This window comes from Pseudorca crassidens, chromosome 9, assembly GCF_039906515.1.
Source record: "Pseudorca crassidens isolate mPseCra1 chromosome 9, mPseCra1.hap1, whole genome shotgun sequence".
NCBI lineage: Eukaryota > Metazoa > Chordata > Mammalia > Artiodactyla > Delphinidae > Pseudorca > Pseudorca crassidens.
This window is the reverse complement of record NC_090304.1, coordinates 76,597,603-76,620,830: the sequence shown is the minus strand read 5'-3', so window position 1 is coordinate 76,620,830 and position 23,228 is coordinate 76,597,603. Positions and strand designations below refer to the sequence as shown.

At 35.8% G+C, this 23,228-nt stretch overlaps 1 protein-coding gene across 3 annotated transcripts in view; it reads right to left on the bottom strand.

Moving 5' to 3' along the window:
• CNTN5 (contactin 5) overlaps positions 1–23,228 on the bottom strand; it is a 1,387,157-nt gene that overhangs the window by 131,224 nt on the left and 1,232,705 nt on the right. For all 3 annotated transcript variants that reach the window (XM_067750786.1, XM_067750785.1, XM_067750787.1), the window contains one exon: positions 7,940–8,060. In XM_067750786.1, the coding sequence (XP_067606887.1) occupies positions 7,940–8,060 (121 nt within the window). The remainder of the gene's footprint in view (positions 1–7,939; positions 8,061–23,228) is intronic.

Genomic DNA, 23,228 nt, shown 5'->3' with positions numbered 1-23,228 from the left:
AGCTTCCTCCCTGCCTTCAACAGAAGTGTTTCTGAAGCTTCTATCCTGAGCTTCTTCCTCTTCCCATTCTTCACATGCTGTCTCTGCAATTTCATTTTCATCTGATCATGCTCAAATCTACATCTCAACTCATGCATTTTCTCTCCTGAGATCCATAGCCACAAATCTATTTGCTTACTGGGTATTTCTCTCTGGAGAGCCTTATTTTAAATGCTCTTGCTTTACTCTCAATTCACTTATTTACTTATCTTCCAGATTACATGAAAAGCATGATCATTCTTCATTAGGATGGCCACATAATATATCAACTAAACCAGGACAGTTTTGAGAGAAGGGACTTCATTAATAATTACGCTGGCACTCCAGGTATAACTTGGAACTGTTTTGGTCTAACCAGAATGTGACTTCCCTCCCACTGACCACTCAGTTAAACATAACCACTGGCATTCATTCTTGCCTCCTGTTTCTCATTTTCCATAGCCAGTGAGCCACAAAGATCTGTAGCTTCTGTCTCCCTCCTATCTTTTGAACATTTGCTTTCCTTTCCATCTCAATTACCATTGCCTTTTTTCATACGCTTCTTGTTTCTTGTCAGGATTTTTGCTGTGGTCTCCCATTTCATCTCACGCTCATCTAAAACATCTTCTACATTTGTCAGAATGATCCTCTTAAAGTGCATATCAAATCATGTGCCTTTCCTGCTTTGGCCCTTTGATGGATATCCATAACCTGTGGCATAAAAGTTATGTTCTTTCCCAGGGCATCAGAAAGCACTTATACCAAATCCCATCTCACCAGTTCTCCCTCTTGCACACTAGAACTGTCCTGACATATAGTAGGTACTAACTAAACAATGAATGAAATCAGCGTTTAAGACATAACTCCACACACCAAGAACTTATTTCAACACGTTTACATAAATGTGAAGTAATACTAAATGCCATTATTATATTAGGATAGATATGTAAGAAAAACAGGTTATGTCTGTGGAACAAAATACATAGTGAAATGTATATACGATTTGTGATGCAAAAATATATATGATGTAAAATCCAGTTGATTAGATTTTTCTTAAAATGGAAAAGTGAAATCAGTGTACTTGTTTCAAAATAGCAAAATGCTCTCCAGAAAGTCTAAGTCAATTGATGGAAATATCAGTGTCTAAAAGAGAACTTGGCTTCCAGTAGGCACTCAATATTCATTGAGTGGTTAAATACAAGAAATTTAGTCTCCATCAATTGGTTGTCTGTATGCAATGACAATTCATTTGTGCATTTTATATATAACTGTTTCAATCATTTAGTCATTTGAGTCAAGTCACTTAAGTCAACTACCACTTCAGTGAACCAAACTAAATGTGCTGCAGAAAATCCAAATGACTGATGAAAAATGTTATTTTTTAGTCAGTTAGTAAAGAGTTCCTCAGATTAGAAAACAACCATATGAAAAATACAAGAGAAAAGAAACTAAACTGCTATTCAGTGTCTAAAAAAAATGTTACACGTGTCAATCAAACTAGTTAATGTAGAAAATGTCTAAGCTAGAAAAGCAAGAGATTGATATAAGTTATTTAAAAAGTCTTACCCAATACTAGTGATAGTAGTGAACTAAAATTTCCACAGTGATGCAGCATATTCCAATAAGACATTGCATGAAGGAGATTAGATTTTCTTCTAGGCAAGGACATTTTATAACTCCATTTTAAAGATTTTTTAAATATTGGAAAAGCAAATATATTAACTGAATAATTTCAATTCTGCTCTAAAACATAAATGATTTGCAGATTTGTTTACTATTAATATTAATTACATTAAAATTACACTGAAGACATTTGTTATTGTCCTTTTGAGTCTCAAATACCAGCATATCGTCAAACCCAGCTTTGCTTTTTGTGATTTATGGCTCTTTTTCTTTTTCACTGGAGACTTTTTTGAGTCCAAGACATTACTCTACCAAAAGTTTGTGCAATCTCCAAGCCTGTCATTTCTTATTAGATAAATGGTGGAAAAGAAAAACTGTGCAAACTCTATCTTCTAAAAGATAATTGTGCTAAACACGTGCATTTTAAAGCTTGAAATTTTCAGAAGTGATCAGATGCTAAAGATAGACATTTATATCAATGGTTCATAAGGGTAGTGCTTTGAGAGATATAAAGATAGAGCACATTAATACTGCTCAATTCTCAAATCTAAATGTATTAGGAATATGTTCAAGATTTTCACTGAACTTGAGTTTCCCTTTGTATGTGGAAAAGTGATAGTATGTACTTGCATCTTTCCAAGGGCAAAAGGCAGAAAATTCTCAAATTTTCCTCTTTCACTGGTGAGAATCACTGAAAATTATAGCTTGGAGAAAATTTGAAGAGTATTTAATCAAAGGTTCCAAATTGGTTTCCATTCGATGGTAACTGGTATCTTTTTTTTTTTTTTCAACTATTTGAAAAATAAAACAAAACAAAACAGATAACAGTTCACAACTAGCTAAAATGTAAAGTCTCTTTTGCTCTTGGCTGGAGTTAAACCACCTACTTTTTTGTTTGTTTGTTTGTTTTTTTTGTGGTACGCGGGCCTCTCACTGATGTGGCCTCTCCTGTTGCAGAGCACAGGCTCCGGACGCGCAGGCCTAGCGGCCATGGCTCACGGGCCTAACCGCTCCGCGGCATGTGGGATCTTCCCGGACCGGGGCACGAACCCGTGTCCCCTGCATCGGCAGGCGGACTCTCAACCACTGCGCCACCAGGGAAGCCCTCCACCTACTTTTTTAACAGTGGCTACCTCATGATAAAAGATTTTGGTGAAAATTAAAATAGAAATATGAATTAATGATTACTTCAACACGATAAACAAAATCTTTCAAAACGTGACTCTTGAGGCAGAATAATAAAAAATGATCTTTTGTGTAAAAAGCTGGTGAAACCTCTGAGGAGTCTTTAATATGTTAATCTTATAGATGAGAAAGCAGAGTGAGACAACTTTGTTATAACTGATCTTCCTCTTTGCTAAAGTCCTTTTTTTTCCTGTAGATTTATACATAATTTAATAGCTCTGCCAGGCTGGCTTCATGGGTGTGTTACTTGTGCAGTCACATAAGGTCCTTTCCTTAGAAGGTCCCTATACTTGGATTAATGTTCTGCTGTCACTGCCTTGAAATTCTTATCAAGCTTTGAACAGGGGACTCTGAATTTTCATTTGGCACTGGGCCCAACAATTTATGAAGCCAGTGCTATAGCTATGCCTATGTCTTTATTTCATTATTTCCCCTAAAGGATGTAGGTTATCCAGGGAGCTTTCTTCCTTGGTGTTTCTCACCCCATTCCCAAAGATGCCTCTCATACTAGTGGACAAGTGGACATAGAGCCACACAGAGGGCTGAGACCTTGGCATCTTCATCTTTCTATTCCAACTGCCTGGCTCAAGGCTTGATACAGAGCAGGTGCTGGATGAATGGGTGAGTGAATAAATGAATAGCAAAGTATCAACAAATACCTGTTGACTTATTTAATTGACAGAACAGTCAAACTTTTAATAGTTTCAGGTTTGTGGGGCTTCCCTGGTGGTGCAGTGGTTAAGAATCCGCCTGCCAATGCAGGGGACACGGGTTCGAGCCCAGGTCCAGGAATATCCCACATGCCGAGGAGCAAGTAAGCCCTTGTGTCACAACTACTGAGCCTGCTCTCTAGAGCCCATGCTCCGCAACAAAAGAAGCCACCATGATGAGAAGCCAGCGCACAGCAAAGAAGAGTAGCCCCTGCTCTCCGCAACTAGACAAAGCCCGTGAGCAGCAACAAAGAACTAGTGCAGCCAAAAATAAAATAAATAAAAAGTAAATAAATTTATAAAAAAATAATTTCAGGTTTGCAATAAAAAGTGACTAGATGGATCAGGAGAGACTAAAGGTAAATTATTCAAAGAAAAAAATTTATTGGAAAGAATAAATAGAATTGAACTGATGAAAAGTTTAAAGCAAGTAAGACTGAAATACAGTTTGAACTCCAGGTTAAATCAGAAGTGATGGGTGGAAGGAGGTATGAATAATTAAAAGCAGTTAGATTTTTCTCAACAAGGTGTGTCCTGATGTGGATTCTTTCTTCTCAAATTCAGTTTAATACACATCAGATTCATCTTGTAAACTGTAATTAAAGAAATAAAATTTGTTGTCCAAGTTTGGGGAAAGGAGGGTATATAGGTTGTGTGTTCAGAAGGAACCAAGAGATTATTGATTCTTCTTTGACTATTCCAAGAGTTTCTTGATCTACAGTTTTGCATTAATAAACAGAGTAGTATGAATAAAAATTTGCATGAAGAAGAGGAGTTTTTATTGTTTCCTTTGCCTCTAGGCAGAATAGACAGAGCTCAGGCTCTGGTTCCCAATTAGATTAGCTAAACACATTTTATTCTTTAAATGATGATAGTTTCTTACCTTTATATTCTCTTTGGGAAACATATTTCTTACATTCAGTTTTGTAAAATAAAATCAAATAACAAAAAACTAACACTCCTTTCTCTGGAGTGTTTTATGTTGTGTTTGATCACCTACCTCTCATATTGCTTGGGAGTATCGGTTCTTTACAAATTATGTATCCCCCCCAGTGAGGTTATCTCTTAATGGTCTATCTCCTTTACCTTGGATAATATAATACAGATTTATTCATCTTTAAAGAGTTCCCTATAACATTGCCTAGACTTACTTTCTTTCTTTTTGCTATATCACACTTGAATAAGTGACTTAAATTGTGCACAGATGTCCAGGTGTGGCTTTAATTTCTTTTTATTTTCCAGCAAAATAACTTATTTTAACATATTCATTACTTCTATTATGGTTCTACAAATTATGCATGGTGATGTTATGAGGCTGATTCACTGAATACTAAATATGTTGGAGCAAGCAATTTTATGCTTCAGATGATTATTTATGGGAAAATTCAATTTTTGGAGGATGATAATAATGGTGGGATAGATGTGAGTAATAGCACTGACATTCACAAGCAAAATAAAGCAAAAGTGGAAACAAGCAAAATAAAGCAAAAGTGGAAACAAGCATTTGGGGTAAAGATAGCTTTAAAGCAGTGAGTGGGAAGAAAAGCAGGGAACATCACTAGTTAGGGACTCTCAGATTCTAAACAGGCAATGATGAGGTCTTAGGACAACACACCTGATCTCCAATTTAGTGTGCTTATGGGGCCAGGTGAAGAATTGTAGGATTTTGTGAGATGCCCAAAAGAATTTCATAGACTATCTCTAATGGGAAAGGAGATGATCTCCTAGACTGATCTAGGAGAATATAGATTTTTAGTCCCCTAAATCTCCACTGAAATAGAATTACAGAGTTACAAAAACATATTCCTTGCCACCTAAGAATGTTCCTCATTCTCAAGACTGAGCAAAGTGAACTGCTGAGGCAATCCAATGAAGGTACCCTATAAGAAGTATGGTGAAATTGTCTTTACTGCTCCCATTTTTATGACACACTTGAATAAGTGTGCTTTAAGGATTCTGCTGCTGGAATTGTAGCCATCATTAGAAAAACTTCATCTAGAACTCTCAGCTTTGGTCCTGTGGCCTGTACTATTAGAATGCCCCAAATTTACAAATCAACGAATGGAGGAGTGGGAGAAAGAAGAATGCAGGGTAAAACTATTTTGAGTTTCATTTCACAAGCCAAACTTAGAAACAGCAATATTCAAGCATCCAGGTTCCTTAAATTATCAGGAACCATTAACTTACAAAAAATAATTGTAAAAATAAAATAAGAACCAGAACCTTTAGTTCAGTTTTTAAATCTGCCTAAAACCAACCAGGCAGAAGAGGCAAGCTATTTTTATTAATTTTAGAAAAATAATACAAATATATAATAGAAAATTGGTGATGAAGCAACTCACTTCAAAGGAAAGCTTGAGCTGCATGTTACATGAATATTCAGACAATAGCAACCTGTTTGAAATTGCCATTGAGTATAATTCCAAATTTCTGCATTTTATCATCTCCTAGGCATAAATCCAAAGGCTAAAAGAGCAGAACACAAAAAAGCCAAGCCTGAATTATGTTCTAAACCCTGTTGAATTTAATTTTACTTACAAAGCAGAATGTTACTTTGCCACTTAAATATTCCCCTCATGGCCCTGTAAAAATACCTGGTTTCTTGTTATCAACCTCTAAATTGTGTTATTTATTTAGAAAGCTCCAGTTTTAGGAGCATCATTCTAAATTACTAGGCAAGTGCTACACAATAAATACACATAATCTAAAACAAACTGTAGTGAGAGAAGAAAGCAATTTTCTATAAATTTGACTGCAGCGTCGGGTTTGCTGTTCCATAAGCCTTATAACTTTTAAAGGCATAAAGGAAAATTTTTAGCTAAATGAAATATCATGAGAGGCTGAGCACTTTAAAATCTTGATGTTTTATAATAGAGTAATACAGATACACATTCTTGTTATAAATTTGGAGAAGAGTTCAAATAACCTTCTGAACAGAACCATCATGTACAAAGAAATGAACAAGCCGTCACTCACTCAGATATACACTTGTTTCAAAACAACATTTTACTTGAACCAGTGGTGGATGTACTACCCAAAATCAATAAACCTTGGATGACACATACAACTAAAACAAAGAGATGATGAAGCTTACATAGACCTTATATTTCCTGCTCAAGATTTTTATAATATTAATGAATTCTTAAAAAAAATTATGATTGGAAAACACTCCAAGTGGATAAGACAAGTTAATCTAAGATATAAGTTTTTGCTATAGATTGTGAAATTTTTCTTTGCAGAGATCATGCAAGGGGTCTTAGCATGCAGTATTCACACCAGTCAAAATGTGATTGTTTAAAATTGAAAAGGGAGAGGTGAGATTCTGGTAATGTTCTAGTTCTCTTAAATGGTAATTTCATGGTGTAATGGTGTAAAGTAATTTCATCACTTTGTGATGTTTTTTCTTTGAGTTGTATACCTGTACACCTATGATTTTAAAATTTTTCTGCAGGTATATTTTTGCTCCATAAAAATGCTAAAAGGAAAGAAAGAAAGAAGGAAAAATGAAAAGGGAAAGAGAGCAGAAAGAAAGGAAGAAGAGAAATAGAGAAAGGAAGGAAGGAAGGAAGGAAGAAAGGGAGAAGGAAAGAAGAAAGAAAGAAAGAAAGAAAGAAAGAAAGAAAGAAAGAAAGAAAGAAAGAAAGAAAGAAAGAAAGAAAGAAAGAAAGAAAGAAAGAAAGAAGGAAAGAAAGAAAGAAGGAAAGAAAGGAAAAGAAAAAGAAAAAAAGGGAAAATATTACATGCTAAGAGCTGCATTTCCCATACTGGGGAATAATGTGCTAAAAGAAATTAGTGCTGTAGTCATTTACTTAATTCAAATAAGATGTAGCTTTATAGGGTCACAGAATCTGGCAGCCTGGTTCATGGTTGGAAACCACTTAACTGTCATTTCTGCACAGAAAGATTGTGTTGACATTTCCAGACTTTTAAAAAATCCCTGTTAACAGTCGCAAATGCCACCATATTAGGCACACAGTTTTCCTGTTTCACGAAGTAGAATTTAGAAGTTCGTGGAGGAAAAAAAGTGCCTGGGGGTTCCACTAGCTTTGCATTTGAAAAACACATACATAGAAAAAAAAGTGTTGTCTCTGTAGTGTCAAAGTGTCTTTGTGACTCAACTGTTGAAAATTTCTGTTTGGCATTAAGTTGGGTAAACATCTAGTAACAACTTAGTACTAAAGGTGTCTTGGACCTGAAGTTGGCTCTGTAGGTTTTGTCTGTTTCTAAGGAGCAAGTTTCCATGTAATCTTTTCAAAGGCAAAAGGTTAAGCAAAAATGACATATATTGTAAAATCGAAAGTAAAAGGCACAGTACTGATGTGCTCAAAGTCCATGCATTTAAATTCCTTTGTATGATAATTTATGGTGATCATGTCTTCAGACTGCACTATTAGCATACTCACCCCTAACAAGAAGTTCTGCCTCATCTGACACACTGTCTGCTGTGGTCTGTACCCTGCAGCCATATCTCCCAGCATGCATCAGAAGGATGTTCCTGATCATTAAATCTGCAGAGGATGCTTGCTGAAAGAGGGATGAAGTGCCAGTTTAAAATGTTGCAAATCTGCCTAGTTCAAGGTGGTTTAAGGGGAACTTTGCATATTCAGTCAAAGGGCCCATTTTTGGTCTTATAATTTATATTACAACAATTCAGAAATCAAACATACCCTAATTTAAGGAACACATGGAAGCTATGCTTTCAACAATTGCTAATAACGGGTTTGAACATTTAATATTGAATATAATAAGTTAGCAGCTACAATATTTAAAAATATTTAAATATGCACAAACAAATTCATATCTTTAAAAGTACAGGAAAAATAATCAGTGAGCAAAAATTGTTGCTTTGCTATTCAGAGACAGGATTATTTTTGTGGCAAGAAAGCAGTATTGAAAGGAATAACAACACATGGAAATTAATTATGAGGCAACAGTAGTCAAAATATTATCTTGTGTGGCTTTATTGAATGGCTGCTTTCATAAGTACACTGTGGGCAACAGAATGAAGTAGTGCTTAGATGCAAGAGTGCTGGTCCCAAAACCATGTGTTTTCACTTCACAGAGATTTATTCCTTCCATAACCACCACCATCAGGAGTAGGGTCAGCCTGAATCTCTCTTAATCAATGCAATTACAGAGCACAAAGGCACCTCAAAACATTTGATCCTTGTTGGAAGCACGATGATTAGAACACAGTTGAAGAACAACTGCAGTTAAGGAGATCAATAAGTATCAGGGAGATTATCTTTTAGATGTATCAGTTCATGGGATCAGTGCTGATCCTACACTTTAGTATGACTGGTACAACCTTTCATTACTTAATCTTGTCTTTCATTTACTTTAACAGGAAAGATAGATTTCAATTTTCATGAATGTGTAAAGAGCTGATATTTACAACAACGCATGAGGTATTCTTTTCAGAGAATGACATAGTGAAACTCCAATATGCTCTTCAGTTTCCATGTTGCAATCAAAAACAATTCACTGGAATGAGTATACGCATGCAGCATGAAATGACATCTTCAAAGAACTCAACACTCCTCTCCAACGGTAGTTGGGCACGTGAAAGAATGTTTAATGCAAGCTATGGAGAAGCACCCCAGATTGGAGAAGCACCCCAGATTAGAGATCTTTAATTTGTTGATGGAATGGGTGAATTATCTTAAAAAATGGTGTATTTGTCCTTATAGGGCAGTGGCCTGATGAGTATTTAAGACTTTAGTTGTTCACCTTTATTTTGAAATAAACTAATGGACTATATAAAAATCATGAAAATGAGAGGAATTTCTGGAAATCTGTTGGATTCTTTTTTTTTTTTCTTAGCATTTTCTTAGCATTCGTAAAAGGGTGAGAAGTCATTGGAAATTTTTACCTCTCAAATGATGTGTGTTTCTTTTAATGAATCAATTAACTGTATACTATGTTTTAGCCATTTCTTTCTGGTATTTCATTTCTGGTTTGTTTGTTATTTTTCCTTCCCATTAGTCTTATGATAGGAACTTCTAAGGGTGTTGACGTTTCCTCTCATGAAATAATTGTTAAGACATGGTCTAGTTCAGTCATTTACAAGGGAATGCTTCTTGGTGAGAATGCATTACAATGTTATAACAATAATTTCAAGGAATGTGATATTTGTCCAATGAATATCCTCCACTGCTAATTTCCTTAGATAAAATTGTTACTCAAATTTCATTTTCTCATCTGTACTAGACTAAGTGATCACTTCTTTCAAACCTGAAAAGGAAATTAACCTTAAAAAAAACCTTTGATTTCACTTTGGGAAACAAAAGCAAACTGTAAACATCATAAGCCATGGCTCAGTTTCAAATCTACATAATATAATACTGTCTAAATGAGCTTAAATATATTTACCAATTTATATAGTATGGATCCATCTTAGATGTGAAGATCTCCTTTTACCCATGGATTTCTAAGATGCTCTCCTAGTAGGGTACTCTGTTAAATTAAGAATCAATGTGCACACCATGGGCCTAGAATAGGGCCTATGTTTAATGAAAAAGCCAAGGAGATGCCTAGAAAATCAGAGAGGACTTTACTATTTCCAGAAGTAACACATCTGAAAGACTGTAGTCTTAGTTACTGGAGTTTTTTGTTTGTTTTGTTGTTCTTTTACTTGCTTGTTTTCCAGTTTTACAAACTGATTGGTGGTAGTTTAACAACAGAAAAAGTAATGATTGTAAGTCATTTTTCAGGCTCACGTTTTTGACAAAATTATCTCATAAAATCACATTCTCGTGATTAAATAATGGATTGCCTTTTTTTCCAGATCTTTTTCTTCCCAAATAATTGACTTCTATTTTTCCTGGACAAAAGTCTTAAAACTTTTGTCCTTTTCATTGAATTGTAGTGAAAGAAAACTTAATGGGATTAAGAAGAGGCTTCATTGAAAAATCACATAAAGGTCCAAGGGATTCAGAAGGGTAAAACATAGATTATCTTTTCCATGTTGTCCTTTCCTTGGTTCCTGCAATTAACAGCATGCAATGCTCTAGAAACTGGCTGAAGTTCCATCACCATCATCAGGAATAAAAGCCTACAGTCTATTGTATATCTACTAATGACAAGACTATTGGAGGAGTTGAAATTGTCTCATTTGGGGCCCATTCCTCCTCTTTTGGATTATATCTGCATTATATTTTTACAATTCTAAACAGGGAAGATTAAAAGTAAAATGAATGAATTGTGAACACTAAACCTAAATTACCCTTTCAGGAGATTTACTGATCTTTCTAGAGAAGTAATGAGAAGAATTCATGTGGGAGCCCATTACACTTAATCTCAGCCCACAGTGTGCAGTTCCTGAGAGAGAACTCCCACAATTTAGTGCAGTTTTAATGAAATGGTTACTTACAGCAGATGTTTGCTTTCTTAAGCTTAAACCTCATTTTCACTTTTTCTCTCTTGGGAGTTACTCTCTCTTTTCTTGTTTTCTTTGACACTTGTTTGACACTGCCTTTTCTTTGCTGCTTTCTTTGGCTTTATGAATAAATTGTGTTATGTGTTGCTTCAAAACAACTTTCCCACAACCAGTGCTTAACACAACACTCCAAGTGTTGTGCATCTAGCATACTGCATGCCACATAGTGGGAGCTCAATAACTATCTGTTGAATGGATGAATAAATGAGGGCTCTTTAATAAAGAGGCTCTCCGTTCACTCTCTGTGGGAGTGGCAACACTGCTAAGTCATTTACATTTCTTGGTCACATACGCTTATTAGAGCAGTTGCTAGATTACTGTAACTTTTATTTATGACTCGGAAATAATAGAGGAAATATCATCCTTCCACTCAAGTCCAGTTCTTTATTGGCTTTCACTTGGACTAAGGGTCCTGCTCATCCAACATAAGACTGCCAGTTAAGACTTCCTAAAAATGGAAGCATATTTAACTTTGCTGTTCAAAGTGCCTGTTAACTTTTGCTGCCTTGAGGATAAAGTCCAATTTCCTTGTTTCAGCAGAGGTCTACTCAGAGCATGATTCCACCTCCTATGCTGAATTCTGTGCTTCTATGACATTAACCTCACATTTCTTCCTACACCGGAATACTTCCCATAATTCTGCCTGTTCTGTTACAGATGCTCATTCTTCTTTGCCTGGAAAGATACTTTTAGACACAGTTCAAATGCCTTCTCCTTGGTTAAGCCTTTCTTCATTAGTTCTGCCACTGTTTAGTTTTGCTTCATTAGCACTCTGCTCATGTCTCTGAACTATCACTTGACATTCTTGGAAGTCACGCCTAAGGGCATTCCCAGAGCTGAGCTGGGCACTAGGGCAGCCGATTGTATTTGGGTGAGCTAATGAACGCATGGATGGCTTGCTTCCTTCCTTCTTCATGCCTGACAGTACCTCCTCCCCTCCCTCTTTTTTCTCTTAAAGAAATAAGGAAGGGAAATAGGAAAGACTATGGAGGAAGACAGCAGAAAAGAGTGCTGAAAGAGTATATACAGGTTTTGGTATGACACAGAATTGTGTGAACCCCTGCTCTGCCACTTATTAAATTTTGAACTTGGGAAAATTACTCTATTGCTCAGAGATTCTCTCACAGCTTCAATGTGATAATGCAAGTAAAGCCCATGGCAGTGTGTCTGGCACATAGTAAATGTTTGATAAATGTTATCTGTTAAAGGGCACTATAATTGCATTCTTAGCCAAGAGGAATATTTCCTTAATTGGTATTCACTCCTTCAACAAACTGGATATCAATGTTTTCCATAGTTATAGTAAGTTTTCTGGTAAGTGCCTAGCTTTATTTTAGATGTGTGTTATCCCCCCTCTCATGGAATACTACTGCACTCAGAATAAGAAGACCTGAATTCTAGACTTAGTTCAGTACCTTCCTAGCCCTGAGACTCTGGGAAAGGCACTTTACTGGAATAATAATAGCTACTCTGTCTCTCTCTTGAGTATTGAGGGAAACTGAATGAAACAATGTTCATAAATGAACTCTTAGGAAATGCTTCAGAAAGGTAAAGTACTTGTAAAGCATTTTTTCAGCAGGATTAGCAGAATGCTGTACACATAGTAAGCACTCTGAGAAGGTTTGGGGAATGAATTGTCTAAACAACAAGATAACTTGACTGTTATCATAAAAAGTGAATTCATGCTGAATGGCTTACTCAGAAACCTTCTAGGTATAGCAGTTTTTGTGTCCTTATTTAGGGTTTACATAACTTTCTCAATGGGCTCACATAGGGCACTTCCACCATCCCCAGTCCCCACCAAAGAGATACATAAACCATTCCTCTCTATAAAACAAAGTAGTACAGCATGTAAATTCTATGAGATGCAATTAAAAAAATACCATCTAACATAAAAAAACTGGGTATTAGCTATGAGACATGGATTATTAGATATGATTAATGTTATTGACATAAAATCTTGGATAGTTAAAATACTTTCCTGCTAACAATATTTCTTTTTCCCAGAAAATAATTTGCTTAAAATAGCCTAACATGATAAGAAAATAATACACATATACATTATTCTTCCTTTTACACTTGTATTTTTCTTAGACCTTTATATAATGGGATTTACATTCATGATGACCTGGGTTTTAATATATTTTTTAAGAAAGTTGCTGTTATTAACTCACATGCTTAAATAATTGGATATATTATCTGAAATAGAAATTTTAGTTTCTTCCAGTGACAAAAATACTAGACAAAATGCTATTTGACAGACATTTATGTCTATTATGATGAAATATTAAATGCATCCAACAATGCACTGAAGATTAAAAGTAGGTAAAAATGGCTCTACCATGCCATTACTGGGACCTTGGTATTTACTTCAAGCACATATTCTAAACATGTATTATTAAGTACTAAGACAAATGCAGAAAGAGTTTTTCTTAGGGACATAGATTAAAGAGGAAAAACTAGTTGATGACTCATTGATGAACTCAGGATGGCTAGGTATCCAAACTGGATCGTTTAGTATTATAAACACAAAGTCACAAATTTATGGGATAAGTCCGCTACCTTGGTTAAAATGAAGATTAGGAACTATGACACAACTCAAAGCAAGAAATCACAATTAAATTTTAGTACAATGAATTACATTTTATAAATGATGATATTGAATATATGAAGAATATTGAGTGGATGAAAAAATGCTGTGTATATCACACTAGTGTTCCTCTTTTCCCAAGTTGGCATACAGGATTAGAGGGTGTGATATTTAACTTGTCAGTGGATGCCAGGCTTAGGTGGCATGTTTGTACCCTGATTCTTGAGAGATGTCTCTTAACTGGTCATATGTACATTGACTCTCCTTTCCCTAGTGGCAAGGTAAATGGGTATTCCTTTATCTAAGATTAACATAAAAGGCCAAGGCAAAAGGACTCTATTATAGATGGAATATTTGTGTTCCCTCAGATTCATATACAGTAAGTCCCCTACGTACAAATGAGTTCCATTTTGAGAGTACATTCCTTAGTCCGATTTCCTCGTAAGTTCAACAAAGTTAGCCTAAGTACCCAACTAACACAACTGGCTATGTAGTACTGTACTGTAATAGGTTTATAATACTTTTCACAAAAATAATACATAAAAAACAAACACACACACACACACACAAAAAGTATATATTTTTTCATGGTACGCGGGCCTCTCACTCTCCCATTGTGGAGCACAGGCTCCGGACATGCAGGCTCAGCAGCCATGGCTCACGGGCCTAGTCGCTCCGTGGCATGTGGAATCTTCCTGGACCGGGGCACAAACCCATGTCCCCTGCATTGGCAGGCGGACTCTCAACCACTGTGCCACGAGGGAAGCCCCAAAGAAAACATTTTTAATATTACAGTACTGTAGTACCTTGAAAAGCACAGTAGTGCAGTGCAACAGTGAGCATATAGTGGCTGATATAGAGTGAACAGGCAAGAAATAAAGATACTGTACTACTGCACTCTATACCATACAGTACACTAAAGTACACAAAAGCACAGCCACTTGTAGAGGATGCACACACATGACAATGTACTCCAGACACAAGAACTAGCTTATGTGATTGTACATGTGAACACATGTCCGCGTCTTTAAAAGTTCACAACTTGAAGGTTCGTATGTAGGGGACTTACTCTATTGAAACCTAAACCCTAATGTGATGGTATACGAAGGTGGATGTTTGGGAAATAATTAGAGTATGAACATGGGTGAAGCCCTCATGAATGGTATTAGTGCCTTTATAAAAGAGACCTCAGAGAGCTCTCTCACCCTTTCTGCTGTGTGAGGACACAGTGAAAAGATGACCATCTGTCAATCAGGAGGCTTGCTCTCACCAAACACCAAACCTGCCAGTGCCTTGAACTTGGACTTCTTGGATTTCTATGAGAAATAAATTTCTGTTGTGTATAAGCCACTCAGACTATGGTGTTATTTTACTGTAGCCTCAATGGAATAATATAGGCCCTAAGTATGTATACTGTCATTTCTATATTAATCTAGTGCTTCTAAACTAAAAGAGGCATGAAATAGATAAGGTCACACAAGTTATCAGTCTTATGCTTCTTGAATTTATTCTTAACTGCATCCTACCTGTTGCCAAATTTGTCTTAAATGATTACTGAGAATATTTGACTCATAGTTCTTTTATTGTTTATGCAATTATCACTAATCATTCAGTAGATATTTATTTTTATGTGCTATGCTAAGCTTTGGATATACAGATATAGATTCTGCACTTAAGGAGTGCTTAGTCTAATCCAGGTTTGATGGGAAAAATACAGGATGAGAATGTGGAGTAGCTTCCCTTTCATCTGTATCTAGGTTTGGAAGAGATGTAAAGGAGACAGATGGATGTGTTATCTGATGGCACAATACTCAGACCAGGTCCAGAGAGAAATGTTTTCTCCTCCATGTGCTTCATATAGTTTTAGCAATCATTCTGTGAGAATTGACTCTTAAATTTGGTTTTTAATAGTAGCTTTCAAACCAGCCCTTTATATCCTCTATGTTATGCCCTCTTTTTGTCTCACCTTTACCCATATGACATGACATTGCTAGGTTAATACTTTTTTAAAACTGATTTTATTTACAATCTCAAACATCTTCATTGGCTATCTTCACCTATTACCTACAGGATAGTCTAACTTCTTACTCAGCATTTGAGGCTGGACACAACCAATCTTGTCTCTCACTTCTAGTGGAAAACATACTCTCTGCAACTTTCTTCAAGTTGTTCCCCCAATGAACTGCCAAAGTCTCTGAATTCTGTGTCACATGTTAAAGCCTTGTTCAAGTCTTATGTCTTTCAGAAAGGCTTAACTGACCATGAGGACTGGCTACATCATTTTTGGGTCTCAGTGCAAATTAAAAATATGAATCCCCGTGTCCAAAATTATTCGGAATTTCAAAAGACTGACAGCCAAGCTTTACACCAAGTACAAGATGCGTCTCAGTGTTGGGCGCTGGGTGACCACACAGCAGACCCATGAAGTTGGTCCCACTGAACCCTCCAGTCCACGAACGAACATGTATGCACGTTCTAGGCAATGGTGCTCTTTGGAATAAATATCAAAGGAAAAATGCATCTCTTTATAAATTATAAAACACCTATCCTTTCCTATCTTAATGTCTTTACCTTCTCTTTTATTCTTCATTGACTTGCGATCTTTTTTCTCAATGCATTTTAGCATGAAAGAATAAGAATAATTAGATTATATCTTCTTAAGGCTTGTGTTAAAAAACAGTGATTAACTTTATGTTTTATACTGAATATTTGTTGTGAGCCTATCCAGACATTAGCATATTTATGCATTATTCCATCCAAATATTCTTTTTACTTTTTTCTTACATCTCCAGTACAAGCACAAAGCTCACTGATATACCTCTGTCTGCTTCAATCTGTTTGGTATGTTTGTGGCAAACAAAGAGACAGCATCTTATGCTTCGAAGAATGGAGATGGGGACTCTGTCTAAACTTTACAGTCCTAGAGCTGGAAGGGACCATGGAGGGACTTTCATCCTCACTTTGAAGTTGGCAGTGTTTTAAGTGCCATGGCAGACCAGTTTTCTTTAAGAGAATTCTAGGCAAGAGTGGTACTTAAACTCACATCATTAATATTATGAGAAAATCATTCTTTTTTTTTTTTTACATCTTTATTGGAGTATAATTGCTTTACAATGGTGTGTTTGTTTCTGCTTTATAACAAAGTGTATCAGTTATACATATACCTATGTTCCCATATCTCTTCCCTCTTGTGTCTCCCTCCCTCCCACCCTCCCCATCCCACCCCTCTAGGTGGTCACAAAGCACTGAGCTGATCTCCCTGTGCTATGTGGCTGCTTCCCACTAGCTATCTATTTTACGTTTGGTAGTGTATATATGTCCATTCCACTCTCTCGCTTTGTCACATCTTACCCTTCCCCCTCCCCATATCCTCAAGTCCATTCTCTAGTAGGTCTGTGTCTTTATCCCTGTCTTACCCCTAGGTTCTTCATGACATTTTTTTCCCTTAAATTCCATATACATATATGTTAGCATATGGTAGTGTTTGTATGACAGATCAACTTTTTCATGGAATCTCTTCAGTAATAATATTTTATAATCTGAATAACACCTGGTTCATAGGTTGGCTCAATGAGGCAACACTGGTAGAGGTAAAAAGGTGTTAATAATCATGTCAGTAATCAATGTTTTTCCCTAAGAGTGAATTACACCATTGTCTAGGAATAGAATTATCTTACTGTCTTTCACTCTTTATGCTTTTTAAGTTACCTCCATTGATGTTACATAAAGATGATATCACTAGTTAGAAAAAAATTTTGTTCCTCCATGCATTAGCTTGTGCTTTCTAAACAGCTAGTAATGGCCTGACCACCAGGAAAGCACTAGAATAATAACATTTTACAATAGCTATACATTTATTTTGAGAGCTCATAGCATATGCACAGTTAAAGTTGTCCATTCATTCATGTAACAATCATTTGTTAGAGTGTCTAATTTGTCTAAACAGGAAACTGAAAACACTTGGCACCTTTGAAGTTATGCCCTTGTCATTTGCTCATAGAAAATATGGATGAGCTTTGACCCAACCTATGGATTTTCTCAACGCAGGGTTTCAGTTGACTGGAGTTGGTACAAGACATGAAATCTGTCATATCTGATCTGCACATGTTACAAGATAAGAGATAAATTGTGCCTTTGAGAAACTCACAATGCAATGTGGGAGGTAGACAGCTCTAATGCAATGTGATGTGTTAAAATAAATAATAGGACAAAAATATCATTGCAGAAAAAATTGATTTTAGTGTGCAAAGAAAAATAACAAATCATCTGGTTCAACCAATTCCTATAGCAGTTGAGAAGATCGGGGGCTAAAGAGTGTAGGTGACTTGTTCAAGGGCAGGTTAAGTATGGAGGCTGAAGTAGAGCCTTGGGCACTTGACTCTTAGTCAAGTGTTCTTTCCACTCTACTATTGTGACTATGAAACCAATCCTTGTTCTACTTAAACTTGCAGGTAATTTGATTCACTTGTACAAGTTGAAGCACAGTTTGGCAAGCGTACCAAAATAAAATGGTTTCAGTATATGGTAACAACCACAAAACTATTATTAGAAATTAACTCTCCAAATACACCATAGAATGATCTGAGAGCTCATGTTTTTAAGACTGCTGTTTATCAGCCATATCCAAAATGAAATGTTGCATCTTCCCTTGAAATGCCAGAATCACTTTTCTGATAATACACATGACCCATTAGCTTCATTTACCTTTGCCATCATTCAACTTTTCTGTGACTTTTAATCCAGCATTGAGAGAATTTTCTGTGTGTGACCCACAACTGATATGTTTTCTTTTAGCCATGTGTAGTTTGTAGTGACACAGCTTTAGCTGAAGAAGAATTGACCAAATTTGACTTCCTAACTTAAGTGCATAATTTAGAGGGAGCAATATTTTACTGATATTTCAACGTGTCTGTTCTCTTTTTTCTAGTACTGTCTATTTTACATTTATCTTTGAAGTTAACACTATTTTGTTACACCATCATATAACGGCTTCCAGGATGAATTGTGTTTTATTTTGCTACTGATTTTTACATTGTGGAATAGTCAGTGTCTACACACAAGTCTAGTCCCATCCTGGCTATGGGAAAGAGTGTTCAGACACCAGTCTGGAGGTTTTCTATTTCTTCCCTGAAATCACAGAGCCCAGGCAGGCAGAATATGGTAGCTCTCATCTCACCCATCAGTTAGTGCCAGTATTGATCTGATGTTGTTATAAAGTCTCAAAGTCTTAGGAATGTAGTAGACCACTCTGTGTTTCATTGATTTTGCATAGAACTATACTAATGGGTCTGGAATGAGGCCAGTTTTTTTGTGTGCCTCTATTTTACTTAGGACTCTTAGATGCCAGCAATTTATCATCCTGGGTCCCTGGAATTATGAGGGAAGGACAGAGGCTAATGCTGAGTCTAGAAGACTCATTTGGCTACCCTGGCTGAAGGCTCAGCCACTGTGGAATAGATTCAAGCCATCTTCAGTGTTACTTACCTGATTTCATGAGCCACAAAATTGTAAGCAGAGCCAAATTGTTGTCATTTTCCAACACTAAGTTTTGGAGTGGCTTGTGGTACAGTAGTAAATAATCATAAAATAATTAGGTACCTGGAAGTGGGGTGCTGACATAACTAAAGTCTAAATATGTGGCACTGGCTTTAGGGTTCTAGTTCAGAGGCTTGGAAGGTCATGAGGACATTACTACTGAGAGCTGGAAGGATCTCAAGGAGACTATTGGTAAGAGCTTGAGGAACAGTGAGGAAACTTCCTGGAGAGTGGAGGAAAGGAGATGAGCTGAAAGAGAGAAGTGCTCATTTCTCAAGCAGAATATAGAAGAAATCTAAAGGAGCTGAGGCTCCAGATGGAAAACAGAAAGACTCTTCAGCTTTAGTCGTGCCAAGTGGTAACAGACTAGTAAAGTAAGAAATGGCCTTGGAAAACACCAAATCCAGGATGCTACCAAATAAAACATATTCCCAGGGTAAAGGTCCCAAGTTGTGGCTAAAAGATACTTTATTTGCACTGGAATATTACAGACATTTTTCCAGAGGAACCAGACCCTCTGTCCAAGATAGGGAAGAATTTGAAGAAACTGTTAATGGGGGCTGAGAAAGCATTGAGAAGATCATAATTGGAGGATGGAGGAAAAGGTAACTGAGTTATGAATTGGCAGAAAAATTAGCAAAACCCTTGGCAGGTGAGGGTTATGTGGAAGATGAGCTCAGCGTATGTCTCATAGAGGTCTCTTTATATATATGAAAGAATATGGTTTGCAATGGAAAGAGTGTGTTGACAGATGTTTTAAAAGAAAGAAAAATGACCATGAATGGTGGAGAAACTTTTATACCTAATATTTTGCAAAAATATAATATTCCACATGGAATAAGTAATTTTATATAAGAATTTCTAAAGATGTATTTTCCAGTTAAATATCTGACTGTTTCAAGTTTACCCTAAAAATTCAAGTTTTTTTCTCATTTTATTTGCAATATTAGTAAATACTTTAACAAGTACAATCTTCAAGAAGTAGATTATTATTTCAACTATGGGCTTTATGACCAAATACTAAGTATTCTTTTGCCAAGCCTAACTTGGTAGTTGTTAATGCTTAGGAACAAGTTTCTGAGTCAAAAAATATCCCACTGCAAGAGAAGGAAATTTGGGTCACAGCATCCATTTAAGCACTGTCATTCACAGTCATGAAGATTCTCATCAACATCAAAAATACCTAGAATTTAGGGAATTCAAACACATCAATGTCAGAAAAGACTACTCAAACTACTGCTTAGATTGTGAGCTACAACAGCAATCTTCCAATGAAGATTCAATCAGAAGAAGAATAGTTCAGTTAAAAGGAAAGGTCAAACTGAATAAATGTGTCAATCAGAAGCCAGCTATGAAAAGTTCAAGGTCAAGGACTTCCATAGTCAAATTCAACTGACATTTTGAAAGTGATTGAGTCATTTTGATACAGAAAACTCATTTTTAATAAGTCTTTGTAATTTTATGAAAGAGAATTCACCAATTATTTAATGTATAAAAATCAGTTTACTCAGATATTGAAAAATTGTCAGAGGCCATAGTCTATTACTTCCCCTCACTTTTCTGTAAATATATAATACTGCTTCTGATATTTCAAGGAAGAGTTACAAGACTCTTTCAAAACTGCACTTCTTTGAATTGACTGCAACACCAATGATTATATATGTACATATATTTTGTTCTAAGATTTCATATTGCTAGGGTTTGAATGGTTCATTATATGTGAAATATTTTGTGTGTGCTGTTTATACAAATTAAGGGATGCTGTGTCTTACCCAGAAAAAGGACATTGTTCCATTCTATAAGATTATTATTGCTTTTAGAGAAAATCTTTATTTAGCTTTAGAGAAACCATTTTATCATTTATCGAGATATTATATATACAAATATATTCTTAGCCATAGGAAGAATTCTGATTTGAGATTATTTTTCCAGTTTGGAACCCCTTCTGAATTAAGAATTTTCAAATTCTAAGGACATCATGAGACTGAAATATCTTCCATAAATCAAGCAAGTATGCAATATTTAACAGAATAAAATGTGATTTGGGGGCTATCAAAGCCCCCTCCCGAAAAAATGTTTAGTGTTCACTAAAACTTTTAAAGATGATTTCACTGTTATCAGCTAGCATACCTGAAGAGTTTTTTGGGTTTTAATCTTTGAATATAACCTTTAAAAATAATAGAACTTTAGAATTAGATAGGAACGTTAGGAGTCGTCTACTCTAACCTCTTCAATTTGATGATAAGGGCTCAGAAATGTGACATGAATCATCCAAGGTATTACAGCTAAGTAGGGACAAAGCTGGGCCCACACCAAAAACTCTTGACACCACCTCCACATCAGATCTAGTAATCTTTTACCATATAATGATGTCACTCAGTAGTGTACTTTGACATTATATCATTTATGAGAAAAACATCTGGCAGCATCTATTTAAATTAAAAATAGTTTTGTTCTTTTACCCTGCAATCTATTCCTGAGAATGTATCCCAAAGAAAGGAAATTATTAACACCCAAGAATGCAGATATTCAGAGTTGTTTTCTGTAGTATTATTCATTAATCTCTCAAAACAGGAAACAGAGTTAGTATTTACTAACAGGGTAATGGCTAAATTGAGGAATAGTCATATACTTATTATGTACCCATTGAAAAGAATGAATTAGAGATATATCATGTGACATGGAAGAATTAAGATAATAATGAGATGCAGAAAAACATGTAAAGTATGTTTCAATATTTAAAAAAATAATCACAAAAATATCCCTCCACATATGTAAATCTAACTAGGATTATAGTAGGACTGAGGATAATATAGAAGGACATATATAGAATATTAAAAAGATTAACTAAGTGTGATAAATGCTTTCATGGGAGGATAAAAGCAGGGGAAGGTCATCCTAATAAAAGCAGCATGCATGATATAATCTCACTTGTGTAACATGTGTAACTGTGTATGCTTGAAGAGATGCATGGAAAAATGATTACAAAAATTAATGGTGATTACCTTAAGGTAGTATGATTCCAAGGGACTTTTATTCTCTCCTTTCTAGTTTTAGTATGTTTAAATGATCTATAATAAGCTTCTATTATTTATATAAGTAGAAAAAAACTCTACCTTCATTGTGGTGAAAAAATGAAAAACTGACTTTGATTTAGAGCTGAAAGATATTTTTACCATGGAGAAGCACCAAGCCAAGTGTTTGTCATCAATTGCAGATATTATAAACAAATCAGCTTGTGTGGCTTAAACAATCCATGCCAGATAAGCAGATCTTCCCACACAAGTGAAGATTGCATTTCTATTTCTAACTACAGATAATCATTTAGAACTCAGTCTCTTTATGATTATGCATCACTGACTTATGGTGCTCTCGAGGCATCTGTTAACAAAGAGTCTTAATATTTTCTTATGCTGAATGTCAGACTGATTTAGCACTGCAGTTGTATGTTAGCAATCAATAGCTGCATTCTGTTTGTCATCACGTGATATGTTGTTCTTCATATATTCTTTTTTTTTAACATCTTTATTGCAGTATAATTTCTTTACAATGGTGTGTTAGTTTCTGCCTTATAACAAAGTGAATCAGCTATACATATACATATATCCCCATATCTCCTCCCTCTTGCATCTCCTTCCCACCCTCCCTATCCCACCCCTCTAGGGAATAGCACCGACCTGATCTCCCTGTGCTATGTGGCTGCTTCCCACTAGGTATCTATTTTACATTTGGTAGTTTATACACGTCCATGCCACTCTCTCACTTCGTCCCAGCTTACCCTTCCACATCCCCTTGTCCTCAAGTACATTCTCTACGTCTGCATCTTTACTCCTGTCCTGCATCTAGGTTCTTCCAAACATATTTTTCTTTGTTTTTTAGATTCTATATATATGCATTAGCATACGGTATTTGTTTTTCTCTTTCTGACTTACTTCACCCTGTATGACAGACGCCAGGTCCATCCACCTCACTACAAATAACTCAATTTTGTTTCTTTATATGGCTGAGTAATATTCCATTGTATATATGTGCCACATATTCTTTATCCATTCATCTCTCGATGAACATTTAGGTTGGTTCCATGTCCTGGCTATTGTAAATAGGGCTGCAATGAACATTGTGGTACATG